The sequence below is a fragment of the Mercurialis annua genome, linkage group LG1-X (genome assembly GCF_937616625.2).
Source record: "Mercurialis annua linkage group LG1-X, ddMerAnnu1.2, whole genome shotgun sequence".
In the NCBI taxonomy this organism is placed as follows: Eukaryota; Viridiplantae; Streptophyta; class Magnoliopsida; order Malpighiales; family Euphorbiaceae; genus Mercurialis; species Mercurialis annua.
In genome coordinates, this window is record NC_065570.1 from 6447556 (window position 1) to 6466447 (window position 18892).

General features: G+C 34.5%; 2 protein-coding genes across 2 annotated transcripts; both read right to left on the bottom strand.

Annotated features, from left to right (window-relative positions):
* Positions 1-2486: 2486 nt before the first annotated feature.
* LOC126670864 (serine/threonine-protein phosphatase 7 long form homolog) lies at positions 2487-5469 on the bottom strand. Its single transcript, XM_050364629.2, has 7 exons — positions 5297-5469; positions 4470-5215; positions 4302-4389; positions 3825-4220; positions 3484-3744; positions 3273-3413; positions 2487-3197 (listed from the first exon to the last, which is right to left on the bottom strand). The coding sequence occupies exons 1-7, from the start codon at positions 5402-5404 to the stop codon at positions 2487-2489; spliced, it is 2451 nt and encodes an 816-aa protein (XP_050220586.2). The 5' UTR covers positions 5405-5469.
* Positions 5470-5674: 205 nt separating this feature from the next.
* Positions 5675-7188, bottom strand: LOC130015147 (uncharacterized). The gene is made up of 2 exons (XM_056104777.1): positions 6084-7188; positions 5675-5970 (listed from the first exon to the last, which is right to left on the bottom strand). The coding sequence occupies exons 1-2, from the start codon at positions 7186-7188 to the stop codon at positions 5675-5677; spliced, it is 1401 nt and encodes a 466-aa protein (XP_055960752.1).
* Between the last annotated feature and the right edge of the window lie 11704 nt (positions 7189-18892).

Below are 18892 nucleotides of genomic sequence, written 5' to 3' on the forward strand. Positions count from 1 at the left end.
CTTTAAGCATAATCTATTACTGCGTTCTCATGCCTTAAGGTATAACTTCTTAACCTTACTACTTAAATCAATAATAGTAGCGGGTTTAACTTCCAATAATGCTAAGTTGAGATCCATGGAGTTTAAATGGAAATCAACTTGCTTAAGTAATTATCCAGAGAAGTTTGTACCATTAATGACAATAATAGATGATGCATGTGAATGAATTGCAACAATCGAATTTCTAACATAAAGCTCACAATTAATATAGATTCAGTAAAAAAAAAAAATTCATAAAGTAGTTCTTCTTTGGGTAGATACTACACCATACTTTAAATTATATATATTCATAAAATAGGTCTCCTTTGGGTAGACACTACAACATACATTAAATACCATATATATAAACATAATGGATATTTATCACATTTTAATTAAATATATTTACCATCTTTGGATAATTAAATATATTTAACCGCAATAATAATATATCCCAATATTGTTCAACAATCATAAAATAATAATTTATCTTTGGATAAATTCTTAACTTTTATCGATTATCAAACATTATATATTATTATGGTATTTTCATCATTATAATACATTATAGTTTAAGTTACTTTGGTAACTTTAAACTATACATGTAAAGTTCATTTTAGTTTAAGTTACTTTGGTAACTTTAAACTATACATGTAAAGTTCATTTTAGTTTAAGTTACTTTGGTAACTTTAAACTATATACGTAAAATTCATTCTAGTTTAAGTTATTTTGATAACTTTAAACTATATACGTAAAATTCATTCTAGTTTAAGTTACTTTGTGAACTTTAAACTATAACAATTGATACATTTATTTACATATAGAACACATGTAAATTATAATTTCATTATTCTCATCATAAACCAAAAATTAAATTAAATTACTATCATGAACTTTATGTTTTATATGTAAATTCAACCATAAATTCATAAACCTATCAATTATATGTAAATCTATTATGTACAGAAATTATTTAGTTTTTTCAACCATGCGCTCTGATACCACTTGTTAGATAATGCAAACAATTATACGAGTCACGAATTATGCCAAATATTATTACAGTAGAAAAATTCCCAGGAAAGATTGGAGGGTCACGAGCGGACCACTTAAATACCAACCTCCTTAGACAGAATTTTAACTATATGTAATTAATCGCATAATACGACTTGCTATATTTTGCATTAACAAGACATCATTAACGTAAACTCTAAGGATCTTTAAAACTAAATAATTTCATAATACTGTAAATAAATATTGATAGAAAACTTACTTGAATTTCCAAGAGAAATTCCGCTTGAAGCCATTAACGAGAAATTGATTTCTCTCCCTTAACCCTTTAATTTCTTAATCACACTCTTTAGATGGAGTTAGAGATGTGTTTTGGTGTAGTAGAGAGAGGACCAATTTCCATTCTATTTATAGACATTTTAATTCAATCCGGTACGTCCATCACATAACCAAATCAACGGATGAGATTAATCCACATAATATTAATTTTTATTAATTTAATTGGACCACAATTATGTGTCAAGATGTGGGTTAATTATATAACACCTATATACATTATGTGTCAAATATACATTGTATATTTGACACCTTGATCATAATGTGTCAATAATACATTATATACTTGACACTTAATCAATGATGTGTCAAGTTATATAATGATGTTTTAACACCTTAATTAATATGTATATTTGTGTTAACTTAATCACACTAACACTTAATTATTTTCTAACAAACATTGCTAATGAACTCTCTAAATTTTTCTCGAACACTTTACATAGACATGGAAGCGGACAGAGACCTGATGTTCAAGACTCTGCACCTACTGATGGACAGCCTTGGTTGAATGTTATGTTGTCATTAGCGGGTGAAGATTCATATCAAGAAGATCAAGCAATCTGTGAAACAAAAACTTCTGATTGTAGTGGCGTAAGATTTGATCACGAGCAACCTTTGCATGGAGGTGATGCTAAGGGTTTTTGACAAAAAAGTGCCCCTCCCAAATTAATATATCTGGTTTTGTGCCCCAGAACACAAAAATTACATTTTTGTGCCTGGGGCCCACGCTGCCCGCAAACAGCCATTGCGGGCAGAAAACTGGCCCGCAATGGCTGTTTGCGGGCCACTTAATCCAGCTGATTAACAGCTGGATTAAGTGCTTAAGCAGCCCGCAATGGCTAATTGCGGGCTGCTTAAGCAGCCAATGATTGGGGAGATTCTCTCCCCAATCATTGGCAGCAGAATTTAAAAAAAAAACAAATTATTTTATTTTTAATTTTTAAAAAAAAATTCACAACTAAAAATTGAAATATTATAAATAAAAATTATCTACAATTTCGATATTTAAAAGGAATCGAGCGTCTTTCCGAGTAATATTTAAGCGATAAAAATAAATTAATAAAGAAATTATACATAAATAAATTAATAATGCAAAAATAAAAAATTGTACAAAAATAACAAAACTACTCAGTAAAGTCTGATCTATCAGGACTCCGTAAGCGTGTCCTCATGTCGTAACCCCTGTTGACACGTCGACTCGTCTGACTATCAGTCAAACGGCGGTAACGTCTTCCATCTGGTCCGGAGCTTCTCTCTCCACTATCGGCGACTGGACTGGCCACATCCTCAATCTCGTCATCATCATCCACATCAGGAGCAGGAGCCTGTGAGGAGGGGTCTAACCCTAATCCCAGAGAAAAAGAAGGAGCCTGCATTCCTTGGAAGTCACAAAACGGCTGTGGGTCCTGAACCAAATTGTTGATCCAAGGATCATCCAGAGAAAAATGCATCTGGGAGGGACTCTGAGTCGGGCGAGAAGAGGAGCCCGGATCTTGACCTGGCAGCATCGGAATGTAGCCCCCCTCCATAAGTCGGGACCGCTGTGAGGGAGGAGTGGTCAGGGAGCTAAAGTTCCAAGAATCGTCAAATACAGGAACAGTCGGCAAAGACGTAGGTGTCTGAGGAGGAGGTGTCTGCGCCGTCTGAGTCGCCTGGAACGGGGTAAAAGCAGAAGCCGGATGCTGTGAGAACTGTGGAGGAGGAGTGGCCAGCGGCGTGATGTACTCTGCCTCCCCAAATGACGGGCCTACATAGGGTACAGACGCAGGCGGTACCGTAAAAGACGAAGCTGGATAGCGGCGAATGAAGTCCTCGGTATCCCCAAAGAAATCATGCTGAAAGAAAAGAAATTAATAATTATTATAATTGATATTAATTTGGAAAATATTTAAATTGAGATTGAAACGTACCTGTGCCGGGAGAGGGTCCGTAGGTGGTACCGAAAATGATGCAGCTGGTGGGCACTGTGTCTGCGCTGAGGTACTCCCATAATACGTCGTAGACCCGTAATACTGTCGGACGAAATCCTCAGTATCCCCGTGAAAGTCGACCTAAAAAACAAATTGTTTATTAGAATTATTGATTTAATATTCAATAAAATTTTTTTAGATTAAAACGTACTGGGGGTGGCATAGGGTTCTCTGCCATCTCGCGCGTCGCCTCGTGAGTTCTGGCTCTATCCCGACGACGACCTCGTATACGCTGTACGTCGACCGTCGGGGGATCTATATGAGGCAAGGGCTGTGGCAGAACAGCAGGCTCTGGGGGTGGCCACTGTGTGTCCCTCCGGTCCTCCATGGTGCCTAACTGGTAACTACGAGCGTAAGTACCAATACTTGACCCTGCCTCTGACTGTAAGCGAATCCTCTCCATGGCATCACGCTGAAAAAAAATTAAAATAGAAAGTCAGTTAGCATATTGAATAAAAGAAAATTTAAATTAGAATTATGTAGATTACATACAGCTGATCCAGTCTCTGCTCCGTGATGGGTAATCCATCTCCTACTGATGCGTCTGTACCACTCCATGTACTCTGAATGGAAGTGGGGCGGATGGTCCAGCAACGGGCCTTGGACCACATACAGTTCCCTGGAGTCCCAAATCGCGACATACTCTCTAAATGTGTTTTGGAAGCTTGAGCTCCCCCGAAACTGGACAGTGTGGTGGATGTGGAGCTGGGAAGGTGGTTCAGGTATAGGCTGAAGCAAACCAAACTGCGCCATCACCCTATCCGGCTGGTGCCACTCGATAATATGATAGTAAATCAGTGGCACGCGAGCACGCCAGAACTGAGCACCATCCAAAAAATAAGGATGTAGCTGGCTGATAACATCCTCGGTGTATGGTTGCCAATCGATCTGCATTTATAAAATAAAGACTTTAGCAATGTTGTTGTGCAAATTGATAACTATAAAATAAAGGTTTCCAAAATAACTCACATCCGAGTAACGTAATACATCTAGTGCTAATCTCATGGCATCCAGATTGCGATGAAGAACCCGTCGAAAATCTAGCGGACCCGCCCATCTGCGCAAGTACAACATTGTTAATAAAAAAAATAAAAATTACTAATAATTGTTCATGTAAGTATTAATAAAATGATGTACCTGTCACCCAACGGTAAGTGCGGTGTGATGGCCGGGTATCTCAACCTCGGCCTGAATGGTCTAAGGCGCTCGAATGCCCATAGCTGAAGAATCCAAAGCGGCCCCCCGATGTTTCGCCTATTCTGCGAAACCATAGTACACAAGCACATCTCGCGGTAAAGGTGTGCGAGCGCCGCTGAACCCCAACTAATGCTCCCTAATGCCGTCAAGTCCTCCAGATGTGGAAGAATCCTCAGTCCGATCTGCCCGCTGTTCGTGTCGGAAAAACACCAGGCGTGTAGATGGAACAACAAGTACGCCCGAACTGCCCAGTCGATCTGCTCATCTGAAGCCGCATCAGGTATCCGTGTGAAGCTATCAAACTCATCGACTAGCCAACTAGTGGTAACAAAGGATCCCTGACAATTTCTACTCCCTACCATATCTCTCCCAAGCAGTCGGCGAGTAACACTGCTCCAACCTCTGATAGTCGGTCCGGTAACAGCAGCCCCATTTATGGGGAGTCCCGTCAAGATCGCTATGTCCTGAAGGGTTATTGTGCACTCCCCCTCAGGAAACATAAAAGTGTGGGTCTCCGGCCTCCACCGCTCAACTAATGCAGTCACCAGAGTCATGTCTACGGTGTATTGCCGCATAGTAATGAAGGGTCCCAGTGCTGTCCGCAATACTCCATCTCGAATGCGCGGATGAATATCCTCTATTCGGGTCAATGAGGCACTCCTGCGCGAGCCCAAAGCCGAAGTCTCCTGAAATGAAAAATTTAAAGATATCAGTTGGAAAATAAAACAACAACGAAACGTTATCCGTTTAAAGAAATCATTGCCTACCGGATGCTGCCAAACCGTGTCGGACCTGTGATCATGCTGTCTGTGCAGTACTAAACCTCCATCCCGCGGTCCGGGAAGGAAGTAATCGTATGGAGCAGGGCCAGCCATATCTGAAAATGCACAAATAGATTTAGAATAAATTAAATATATTAAAATTAGATACGAATTTAACGTATACATTAAAAAACATAGATACAAATTAAAAACATAGATAGATGAAAGCTCCAAAAATTATACACCAATTTGACATACGAAATAGGAAATAGAAATTACATATGATAACTTCGATACAAATTTAACCGAATAAGTTCGATACAAATTAGATACGATTTTACAAATTTAACACAAGGTCCAGTTACAAATTCATCACAATAGCTTTCACCAGTTATAGCACTGTGAACAACATCTTATTAAAGTCCAGGGGAGATATTTCACAAAATCATCAGAATCACTGTCGTCGTAATCCTGTAATTCCATACTATTCCATGACTGGGGGTTACTTTCATCAACATGAAAGGTTCGACCATCGCCCAAATTTTCGTGAAATGTCTTGAGCCGTAAAGACATCACATGTATTTCAATCTGAAGGCGTTCCGTCGATGAATAAAACTGGTTTGCAAAATGGAAATCCGTCAACCATCGGAAAGAAGGTCCAAAACATTCGCTTGAAAATTCTACATTGCACCCCACCGCAATCAGTTAGTCGGCCTGTTTAAAATGGATATAGTTAGGATATAATGTAAAATTAATTACATATTAAATTTACAAAAGTGATTTATTTTCATACCTTCACCATGCCAAAAGGATCCAGGATTCACTTCGACCACATTATCCATGAATTTCGTTATTTGCGTGTAGTTATATTCCCAGTCCCCATAGACGCTGCTAATTGCTCTCTCTTTTGCATACCATACCCGCTTATATGGAAGGTCCAGTCCTAAGGATTCTAAAATCCCTGCCATAAGCGTCTTAATCCGAATATCACGCTGCCCCACCACTTGAGTCTTAATAAAATCGGCAATTTGAATAATTCCAAAATTTCTGTGGTTACGAGTTGACGCTAGCATATCGCATTTGTGTGGCCCTATATATTTCGTCAACGTCCATGTGTTGGTTTTTTGAAGCAGGGTGGCCCGCAGCCACCAATCGCACATTTCTCGATGCTTGCAAACTAGGACCAGTGTTGTTTTTGTTGTCCGGCGACTCTTAAACTCTCGTCCATTATCAACCGAATAAGTAATGGCACATGTTCGCACAGCCAATCGACTCGAGAAAATCATCCCGGTTTGAAATTCCATCCCCCGCTGCCATTCAATGTTCGGCGCTTCCCATGTCTCGTCCACATCAAAGTCACTGAGATCGACACATCGTATGTGTTGCGGAAGTCGAGACTGGTAATGTGTAATATTACTTGGTTGTTCAGCGATTAGAATATCCTCCATATCCTCTTCCTCACTATCATAGTGCTCATCTTCTTCCTCTTCCACACTGCCTCTCTCAGACTCACTAGAACATAAATCTAGTTGCATCGAAGTTTCATTAGAAGCCGAAATATGATACTCCACGTAGAACTCTAACACGTTCAACGTCGGCATCCGAGCTGTCTGGTTCAGAATCGCAAATACGTGTTGGTCATCTTGCACTTCGAACAACGAGTATGAACATATCTCGTACCTTTCAACATGAGGTAGCCGAAAATAAATTTTCGTCACCTCCGGAGGGCTCACACTAGTAGATACTGCCGTTCTACAGATTTCGGCCAACTCCCCAAAATTTATTCTTCCATTAATCGGCACATGAACATATCTACCCCCCAAATATTCAACTCCACGAGGGGAGTTTATGATGCTACCATCACACCATATCACTAATAATATATTGTTTGACGCCATTACTACAAACATGCGTAATAAATTAATATTAAAGTAATTTCTACAAATGTACATTTCTAGGCTTAATTAATATTAAAGTAATTTCTACATATATATTTATAAAGTAATATTTTTAACAATTTATAAACAGTTTATTTAAAAATTTAAATTAATTTATTTAACTATTTAGCAAATCGTCCACATTTTAACCAAACTATTATATATTATATCAAATATTTATGAGTAATGTTCATTCTATAATGTTTTTGTGCCCGCAGGGTGATTTACTGGCCCGCAAACAGCCATTGCGGGCAATATTGCTGCCCGCAATGGCTGTTTGCGGGCAGCGTGGGCCCCAGGCACAAAAATATAATTTTTGTGTTCTGGGGCACAAAATTCGAATTTCCCCTATCAAGGGGGAACTTTTTTGTCAAAAACCCGTGATGCTAAGGCAGTAAAGCAGGAAATTAGTTTTAGCAGAACTGTTAATGGACTGCGACATTCTGTAAATGGGACTTCTGTTTCAGAAAATCGTCCTTCTGGTGATGCCAAAGACCTTGCAACTTCTAGAATGCAGGGTCTTTTAATTTCAAATAATGCACTTAAATCTTCTGCTCCAAGTGTTGGAGAGAGTGTATCCGCTATTAGTAAGGCATACCATGCACCTCATCTTTATTGCTCAGTCATGGAAAATGGGGACGTAAGAAATGGAAATCTGGAGTATAAATAACAAAAATGTTCTGGTTTAATGGAGAAGAGAACGCCTGCTGGGATTATGCTTGTACCTGCGGAGGATAAATTCCCAGCTGTCTCTAACTGTCTAGATGAAAAGCAATTAGTCACAAACCATGAAGTTCTATCCCCTGTTGGATCAACTAGTGGCCCATTACTTTTTAGTTCAACGGCTCGGTTCTCAGAGGATCCTTATCCGGGCCATTCTGATAATCGAGTGCGCGCTTGTACTTTTGAAAGGCCTGAAACCTTGAGTTCTTTGTCAGATCTTACTGGAAATTTTGAGAATCATCTAAACAGTTTGCGACATGCTCAGTGGTGGTGTGAATCTGCATTTAGTGCTTCTGTTTCTTCCATGCCTTCAAATCAGTTCCTTGGAAATAATTCATGGGATGTAATAAGACGGTCATTGCATTATAGGCGGAATGCTATCTCCCAAATGAATGTCAATGGTGGTGTTCCAAGACCGGCTTTATACCCCATGAACCCTCCCTTGATACCTTGTGCAGCCTTTGGAATGGAAGAAATGCCGAAGACACGAGGAAGAGGAACATACTTCCCTAATGCGGTATAATCAGCTTTTCCATTCAGTAATTTGAATTTTACTTTAAAATTTATTTTTTTCCCGTTTGAGGGATTAACTCGTGCGGGTAATTGATTTTGGGGGTCACTGTACTTTTAAAAAATTACAAAATGGTGACCGAACTTCAAAACGTAACATTTTAGTTACTATACTATTTGGTTATGTTAAGATAGAAGGATTTTTGGTCACTGAAGAAGAATATTTCGAGTCGATTTTTTGTTGATTAGGTGTATATATAAAATATAAGACATTATTTGTCATAAATAATCAAATTTTGATTACTACATATGTATAATTTGACCATAAAACACTTAAAACCCTCCAAAAATCACATATATAAAAGTTTAGTAACCATTTTGTGACGTTTTGAAGTTCGGTCACCATTTTGCAATTTTTGAAAAGTACAATGACCCATAAAATCAATTGCCCAACTCGTGCTGAGTCTTTCACTAAAGCTATTTCTCTTTGCATTGGATTTTAGGATTGCCGTGCAATCATACCATTTAAAAGATGAAGATGATTTTCCCCCTTTATCCGATCACAGTTGGAAGGGATCGTCTGTTTGTACTGTTAAGAAGGTTGAAAAATCCGAAGAGTGAACTCTAAAAAAAACAAGCATTTTGCTGCTACGTTTAAATGCCAATAGGAGGCTTGTTTTGTGGTTGGTTAGATTGCATCTTGTACATTCTTCTAATGTGTAATTTTTGTTATATGTATAGGATGGATGGTTGATTTATAATTTGTGATGAGGTTTTGTTGTCAGGTTATAATCATACCCATGTAGGTGAAAGGTATAGATACCGACATTGTTGTTTCTTATCGTTAATGTAAGTTATATAGAAAAATATGTTCTTTCGCAGCTGTAATGAGAGGAACTATTTCTTTTTGGGATATTTATCGTGTGCCCCTGCAACACGATAGTTGTATTAGTATGTGGTCGGAATTGGCATGTGTTCTGTCGCATTCAATGGTCGGTAGAAGTCATATTTATTGAAATCTTTTTGGAAAAATTAATCATAGCATGCCCACTGATCATATTGTATACCTTTGTTTAGTCTTTGTATGATGGTAATGGAGTCGACTGTTGGCGAATAGGAAAGGATTTGATTCATTGTATTTTGGAAATTGCTTGGTGGGACACCTGATGTTTTTCAAAACATTATGTTTGTAGCAAGTTGACGATAGTCTCCTGAAGATGCCTGATAATTTAAGTTCAAACTTACATTTCCAGGTATTTGGCTTCTGTTTTTGTGAAATCATTGGCGTTTCTATGTTCTATTGCTATGGTGTTTGGGTTGAGTGACAAACAAAATTCATTTTAACCGAAATTCATCCTTTGATAAGAAAAAAATATTATAAAAATCAATGAAATATAAAAATTTCTCATCCTCTAAAATTCATCCATCTCTTAAGTGAGAAAAATTGATTTTTTTTTTAAGAATGATGTTTTGTTTCAAAATTTCATTAAAAATCGAGTGTGATGGATTGTGATGAGTTTTTTTAAATTATATTACAGTTTTTTTAAATTATTATGTTAAGATCTTTAAACTTTATTTGTTGGTCGAAATTGATAAAAAAAATATAAATTAAATTTAAAAAATAAAATTTAAAATTTTAGATATAATTGCAATATTTTTTTTAAAATTAGAACATAATTATAAAATTTAAAAAATTTGGCGTAATTAATTAAAAAACATAAATTTTTATGTTTTAAAAGTGATTTTACCTAAATTATCCATTCTCAACGATAATTGCTCAAGGGTCACTTCAAAATTAATTAATGGAATAGTTTCAGTTACTGACATCAGCCATAGCTTCCAAAATTAAAATTGAATATTGCGACCAGCCGGCCATGGATTGGGCATTATAAATTTATAAGTTGTCTCTGGAGCTGAATTTAATTATCATAACCATTCATTACAAGCCATGTTTTATGCTTACTTAAAAACTTTAATAAAATTATGTGATGCGTAAATGTAAATGATTAAAATAATAAGACTAATGTGCAATTGACATTTAGGTCAACTTATAATTCATAACCATAACATGGAGAAAGAGGAGATAATTTAAAATATTTACATATAAAAGAAATCGGATTTTAATGATTTATTTTCATGAAAATATATTGGTTATCAGGATTATTATTATTATTTGAGTGAAATTGGTTTTCAGGTTTAAATTCCTGATTAAAAATTCGAGTTCAGGTTTTGTATATAATAAAATTGTTTGAATTATTATAATGAAAATGATGCATGATTATTGCCTTGTCAACTCATTATTTGTGCCTTTTGAAGTTAGATGTGAGCCCTGAAAAGTGAAATTTGTTAACAGCTATTGTCCAATTTCATGCTTCTCCTTTTTTTTCTTAATGTTAATGGCATATTATAACTTTTTTTCCTTTAAAAAAATGGTTCCCGTAATAATGTTCTTAAAAAAAAAGGCAAAACCCTAGAGGAAGCCCCTGCACTTCATATGTTTTGTTCGAAAGGTCCCAGCGGCAAAGTTTGTCACTTCTAAGTCCCCGCACTTGTCATAATCCTAATTTTAAGGCCCTTTAGTGGACGGAATTTGGCAAGTGTGTTACACTCTCCCTTTCTGTTAATTAACGGAGTTAAGTTACTGTTTTGATAATCCACATCATTAAAATAATCCCTCTTTTTTTGACATGTTAAATAAGTAAAAAATATAAGATTGTTTAGGTACATTTTTCCTTATCTTCCCGCTTCATCTTCTTCCAGTCTTTATTTCTTACAATTTGATTCTGTTTCGAGAGAAATTCTTAGGTAGATTCAGTCCACCACGTTATCCGTAGACTAAACCTATCATATTATGACACGTCATTAAAATAATGGCACTATCGTAATATTACAATTCAAAAGTGTATATAAGTAATAAACTATATTACGATAGTGCCAGGTTAGTCTACAAATGACGTGTTAAACTGAGTCTATCTAAAAATGTCTCCTATTTCGAACTTCATTACAATTCTTTCAGTAAATTTTTTCTTCCATTTTCTCAAAATCAAATATTCACACTTACCCAACTCCGGTTTGACCCTAACTGCACACGTCCCAGAATCCTCCATTTCCCTTCCCAAGCTAACATCTTTTCCCTCATTTTCTTCACAAAATGGATCTAACCTCTTCTTCTTAGCCCTCCTCTTCTTCTTCCTCACTCTATCACCAACAATCTTCAAGTCCCCATCATTGCCTTCATCACCAATACCATGACCCGAACCCGGTTCACCCTCAAACAAAAAACCCATTTAGAAGAATTAGATGGCAAAATGTCAACAAAAAAAGACCGGGTCAATTGGGTTTGGTTATTTCCACCATCTTTAGAACTCCCATAAATTATTTTCGACAAAGAAGCGTTTATAATAACTGGGTCAATTTTCTGGGTCTCTTTTTGCTGCTCATCTCTTCCATTTCTACTAAAAAAAAAGAAAATTTAAAGAGATAATAAACAGAGAGACAAAACAAAGAGCAAGAACATAATGGGCATGTGCTGGTTTACCAAAAAGATTTGAAGTTGTTTAGAGATAAGATTGCTAGGTTTTGTTGTTCTTGGGGCTCCGGTGGTCGTAGGTGGTGGATAGACGGGTGGGAGATTTTGAATTGGAAATTTAGAAAGACAATAGTAATTGAAAGAAGATGCCCACTCATCATGTAAAATTGCCATGTCACTATTTTTATTAAAAAATAAATTACCATGTCACTATTTTTTTAAAAAAAATTATCTTGTTATTTTCTTTTTTTTCTTCAATCTCACTAACGGAGAGTGTAACACACTTGCTAAATTCCGTCCACTAAAAGGCCTTAAAATTAAGATTATGACAAGTATAGGGACTCAGAAATGACAAACTTTGCTGTAGGGATCTTTCAGACAAAACATATAAAGTACAGGGGCTTCCGATAGGGTTTTGCCTAAAAAAAATCATACTTTATTATAAAAAAATGAAGATTTTCTCATCAATCTACAAATGATTACAAAGAGACCTTATATATTACATCAACTGTAACTAACTTTAGCTGATGTGGCAAGGCAAAACAGAACATACAAAATGCGTGTGATACAAGATACAAAATTTAATAATGAATCTACCAACTAATATCAGTCTAGATGCAAAATTCATCATCTTCAGGTGTGTAACTCTAGGTTAGCAACACACGAATAACAAGCATCAACACCATCAAGTCAACAACACAAGCACAACATAATCTTGATCTAATGAACTCAACAACTCCATGTTAGCAATCTGAAAGACATGAATTTAATCCAATCATTTCTGTTGTAGCAGCTTCACTATGAAGTTCGGTTGCATTGTTCTTTAATAGCCCCCCTACAAGCTGGAGCAGGAGCATAAAGGTCTTGAAGTTCAAACTTGGAAATTTCTTTGTAAAACAAAGCTGGTGATAATGTCTTAGTGAAACAATCAACAAGTTGATAAGAAGATAAAATAGGAAACAAGTGAACAACATGCTGCTGTAACTTTTCTCTAATGACATGGCAACCTATTTCTATATGCTTTGTTCTCTCATGAAAAATTGGATTGTGTGCTAGTTGCAAAGCGGATTGATTATCACAAAAATCAAGGTTGGCTCGAGTGATCAGTTTATTAATCGTGTAAGAGATATAAGAGCCATTGTAATTCACAAGTGAGATTAGCCATTGCCATGTATTCTGTCTCAGAGGAAGATCTAGAAATAGTGGGTTGTTTCTTAGATTTCCAAGAGATGATAGATTGACCCAGAAAAACACAGATTCTTAAAACAGATTTTCTTGTATTTGAACAAGTGGCCCAGTCACCAGCAAGTTGATGAGAAGATGAAATAAGAAGCAAGTGAACAACATGTTGCTATAACTTTTTTCTAATGACATGACAACCTATTTCTATATGCTTTGTTGTCTCATGAAAAACTGGATTATGTGCCAATTGCAAAGCAGATTGATTATCACAAAAGATCAAGGTTGGATGTGAGTGATCATTAAATAAATCTTGTAAGAGATACAAGAGCCATTGTAACTCACAAGTGAGAGTAGCCATTGCCCTGTATTCTACCTCAGAGAAAGATCTAGAAACAGTGGATTGTTTCCTAGATTTCTAGGAGATGAGAGATTGACCCAGAAAAACACAGAAGAAATTCCTTTACCAGAGAGGATTTAAGGTATTTGAGGATTCTACGTGCAGCTTTTAGATGCAAGTCTGTGAGGCAATCCATATATTGAGATATTTGTTGAACAACAAATGATATATCAGGTCTAGTATTGCTTAGGTAAATGAGCTTTCCCATAAGTTGTCTATATTGAAGTCCATCTGATAATAAGACTCCATCAGTCTTATTGAGCTAATGTGTGGGAACCATAACAGTAGCAGCTGGCTTAGATGTTAAGAAACCAGTTTCTGTCAACATATCCAATGTGTACTTTCTTTGATAGAAGTTGATTCTAGATTTGGATCTTGCAACTTCAAATCCTAGGAATAACTTGACTTGACCAAGATCTTTGATCTTAAAAAGTCTATGTAGATATTTCTTGACAGAATCAACCTCAGAAAGTGAATTGTTGGCAAGGATAACATCATCCACATAAAACCAGAAGAGCAATGAAACGGGTGCCGGTATTTTTCACAAAAAGGGATGGATTAGAAGGTGATGTTTTGAATCCTTGATCAATAAGAGTTATTGTGAGCTTAGTATGCCACTAATGACTTACTTGTTTCAATCGATATAAGGATTTCAATAAGTGACAAACTTTTCTTGGAGGAGCTGTAAAGCCAGGAGGTATAGCCATATAAACCTCTTCTTGTAGATCACCATGCACAAATGCATTATTAATATCTGTCCAGATGCATAGTTCATCATTTTCAGGTGTGCAACTTTAGGTCAGCAACACACGAATAACATGAGCTTCAACACCATCAAGTCATGATTTTGGTCTAATGAACTCAGCAATTCCATGCCAACCATCCGAGAGACATGAATTTAATCCAATCATTTCTGATGTAGCAGCTTCACTATGAAGTTCAACTGCATTGTTTTTAGTATTTATTACTAATGAAATAAAAAAATCTAATTACTCAGAAGATACAGGTTAGTAATAAGAATATACTATTCTAATTGAAAAACTTATATTTGAACTTTAGCAAATGAGAATTTGATTGCGAGAGTTTTTGTTTTTATCAGCCTTTATTATTTTTGTTTTGTTTTATAGAATTTTTGAAGAGAAAAAAATACAGTCAATAATACAGTCAATAAATACACCATTAATAATTGAATTATAATATGATTAAGTATTTCTTTGGACAAATGATGGGTATATTATCTCAATCACAAAGCTATGATTGCCAAAAAATACTTTCATTTAAGAAAGGCAAAGAGGCGCAAGTTTAATCACCATTTCAAAAGAAAGCTAAATTTCGATAGACATTATTGCCAGAATACTCAAAACCATGATTATTATCCTTGTAATTCTCCACCGTTTGCAAATCACTTTAAAAATAAGTAAATCCACCTCCATGTGTTAAATGTTGAGTACCTTTTATTCCTTACTTTCCACAATTTCTAAACACAAAAAAGTTAATCGTCCTCTACAAAACTCTATAGCGTTTGAAAGCCAAAGAATCCCAGTAAAATAAGAACTCAAGAAGAGTATAAGGCATCACTGTACGAAGGTTACATAACCCAAATAATCTATGCCAAAACCAACCATGCGAACTGACAATGAAGGACAATATGCAAACTGTTTTCCTCAATAGAACAATATGTGTTGCCTGTACTTTGTGAAGCAAGAATACCTCTATTGACAAGAACCACATTTGATGAAATCTGATTTCTAGCTAGCAACTAAAGAAAGAATAAGATGCGAGGAGGTGGTTTCAGCTTCCAAAACATAAAAAATGCTGGTTGAGCTGGCTGACAAACTGAAATTGATGCATGCTGGTAACGAAGACCCGACGGACCTAGTGCGCTATTCGTAACAGAACAACATGATTAAATAATAACAATACTAAATAAGCTCTTTCTACATTTTTTAATCTTTTTCTTTTGGTAAGCCCATCCGATTTCTAAAGTTTCGCCCTGACTAATCCAGATCCGATCCGCGTCGCACACCTGACATGGTGGGTGAGTCTGCCAGTGAGAATTTTCTGCATTCACAAGGACTCGAACTCGAGACCTTGCTTAAGCGATAGCAAACCGCTTACCACTTGGACCAACTTTCATTGGTAATCTTTTTAGTGAAATATTAGATCATATAAATAAAGTTAAGTAGGAATTATTTTTCTTCATATTTCTTATTTGGTGTTATCAGCACAAGTTAATAAAACATAAATGTGCATTAAGATTGAAGCAGTTGTTCTTTAATTATAGAGAAAGAATTAAATATATATCTTATACTAGTAGTTTATAATAAAATACGTCCTCAAGAATATATTTTTTATTAATATAAGTTTTATTAAGGGCCACAAAAATGGTAAAAACTCACTATTTAAAAAGCTTACGCCACTTAAGTATATTTGTTTAAGACATAAACAAATTTTAGTTAATTATCAAAATTTGCATATAAAAAATTTCAGATAATAAATGTATTTATTACTAAAATGAATAACTATTAATTTATCAGTAAACTTTTTGTTTGATGAACAATTTATCAGTAAACTAATAACTCAATTAATTTTTTAATTTTCTTAATTTGAATATGTTGATTTATATAAATTCGTTTGTAATAAGAAGTCAATAATTTTGGTCTGCAAACTTATTTTCAATTTGTGTACATTTATTTCCATCATATGCATATGGAAACTTTTTTAAATGAAAAAAGTAGCTCAGCAAATTTAGTTCGTGTGGCATATATTAATTGGTTAAAGTTGTTGAATTAGCCTTAATAAACAAAAAAATAAAAACTTATATGACTAATGATATTTTTTAATCCAAAATTTGAATGATTCTTAATTTTTCTTTATTGAAGAAAAACCTAGCAATCACCACGTATCGTTAGCCACTTAACAAACCCAAAATAGAAAAACCAAGAAACTAGTTCTTAATTTTAGGTAGTTAATATTTTAAAGGTAAATGATGTATATATACCCTCAATAATTTAAGGATAAAAATGTATATATATGTCTAAACAGTGTTTTCAAACCCGGACCGGACCGGCCGGTTCAACCGTTTAAACCGGGAACCGGAGGCTAGTCCGGTTCAATTGCTGCTTAATACCCGGATTTACGGTTCAACCAGTTTGAACCGGAAAAACCCGCAAGAACCGGAAACCCGTTGGACCGTAAAACCCATCAAACTCGGCCGGTTCACAGTAAACCCAAATAAAAGGGATGATTCCAAATGATAGGGGTTAAGAAGATGATGGTTTGGTTGGTTCTCTAGATCGGCTGGGATTTAAGAGATTTAATTCAAAGAAAAATAATAGTAAATCTTTACCTTTTAGTTTATATATAACAATAGAAGCTTTTGTTTTAATTTATGTATAAGCTTCATTAAAGAGATGATATAAATATATGCTCTTATATTTGGTTTATGTGAAAACTTTAGTTTGATGGTGAGAAAGATGATTGTGGCGGCTGGGTGTTAATATTTTGAGAAAAGAGATGACAATAGCTAGGTTAAAAAGTTGAGGTAATAGGTTATTTATTGGGCTGGGCCCATATGATTGTTTGTTTTTAAATATAATAAATTTAAGAAAGTCACATGATTAGTTTATTGAGAAAACCACAAAAATATACATATTTAAATAGAAAATAACAAAAATACACACCAATGTAATAATTTACATTCATACCAAAAAAAGGTAAAAGTTTACATGTTCTAACCAAACCACTAAATAGAAGACATGTGTCACACTCAAAGCGAAAAGAAATGGTCAAAAACGTGTGATTTTTGGTCAAAAATGCGTCTGACGCGCGTCAGAAATGCGTCTGACGCGCGTCTGACACGCGCGGCTGTCACATGTCAGCACGTGTCAGCATGTCAATTTAATATCAAAATGTATCATATATGTATCTGGAATGTATCACAACTACATTTTCTCATATTTCTAAAAACAAAAACAAAAACAAATATATATATATATATACACACACACACACATATTATTTATATGTATTATTTATGTGTGTCTGAAATGTATCTATAATATATTTTAAATTAAAAAATATATGTATCACATATTTTAAAAACGCACAAATTATATTACAAAAAAATATTATATATATATATATATATATATTGTTTCTAATATGTATTCGACATATGTATTTGAAAAACATATCTTTCTATTCAATATTTGATGCTTGTCCCGATCTTTTTTTCCATGTTGCACGAGTTTTCACTTTTTAGCTCAATATATTATTTACATCCATAATGTACTTATGATGTATTGGTCATGTATCTATAGTGTATTGCAAAATATAAATGATATATAGATGATACATCAGTATTGTATTAAAATTTTATTATTAATGTTTCTCTCTATATTTATGATGTATCAATGGTGTATTTATGATATATCAGTAATGTATTACGATGTATTGGCAATGTATCAGTTATTTTGAAATCTATTTTATTGAAAATTGTGACTTAGAAACCGATTCTAAAAATTATTATAATCAATGATGTATTTATAATATTTATTTCGTTAAAATAATTAAAAAAAGATAAGAACATGTATCTACGATATATCATTGCGTATCTATGATGTGTCCAATATGTATATATGTGATATATACATGAACAAACTGAAACAATAACAATATAATATATTCATAAACAATATTTTTTCTAATACATATTAGCGATATATTACAATGTATCTATAATGTATCCTTCATTTTGAAATTTATTTTGTTCAAAATAATCATTCTCAGTTGGAGATAGATTTTAAAAATTATAATCAATGGTGTTTTCAAAAAAATTATTTTGTTAAAATAATAAAAAAGGATAAGAATATGTATCTACAATGTATCAACGATGTATTTATAATGCATCAGCGATTTATCTATGTATCTGCTATGTATCGGAAATGTATTACCTATGTATCACTAATACACACATGTATCGGTCATTTTGAAATTTATTTTGTTGAAAATAATCTTTCTGAGTTGGAGATAGATTCTAAAAAGTTATCAATGGTGTATTTACGAAATTCATTTTGTTGAAATAATAATAAAAAAGAACATGTATCTACAATGTATTAATATTGTTTTTTTATGATTTGTCGATAATTTATCTACAATGTATCGGTGGTGTATATATACGAGGTATACATCATGAATGTATATAATATGTATAATAATATATATACAATAAATTAAACCAATAACTATATAATGCTTTCACTAAATTTATCACTAGTTTGAGTTAATCTCAAAAACAGTCTAAATACATCTCAAAACTACAG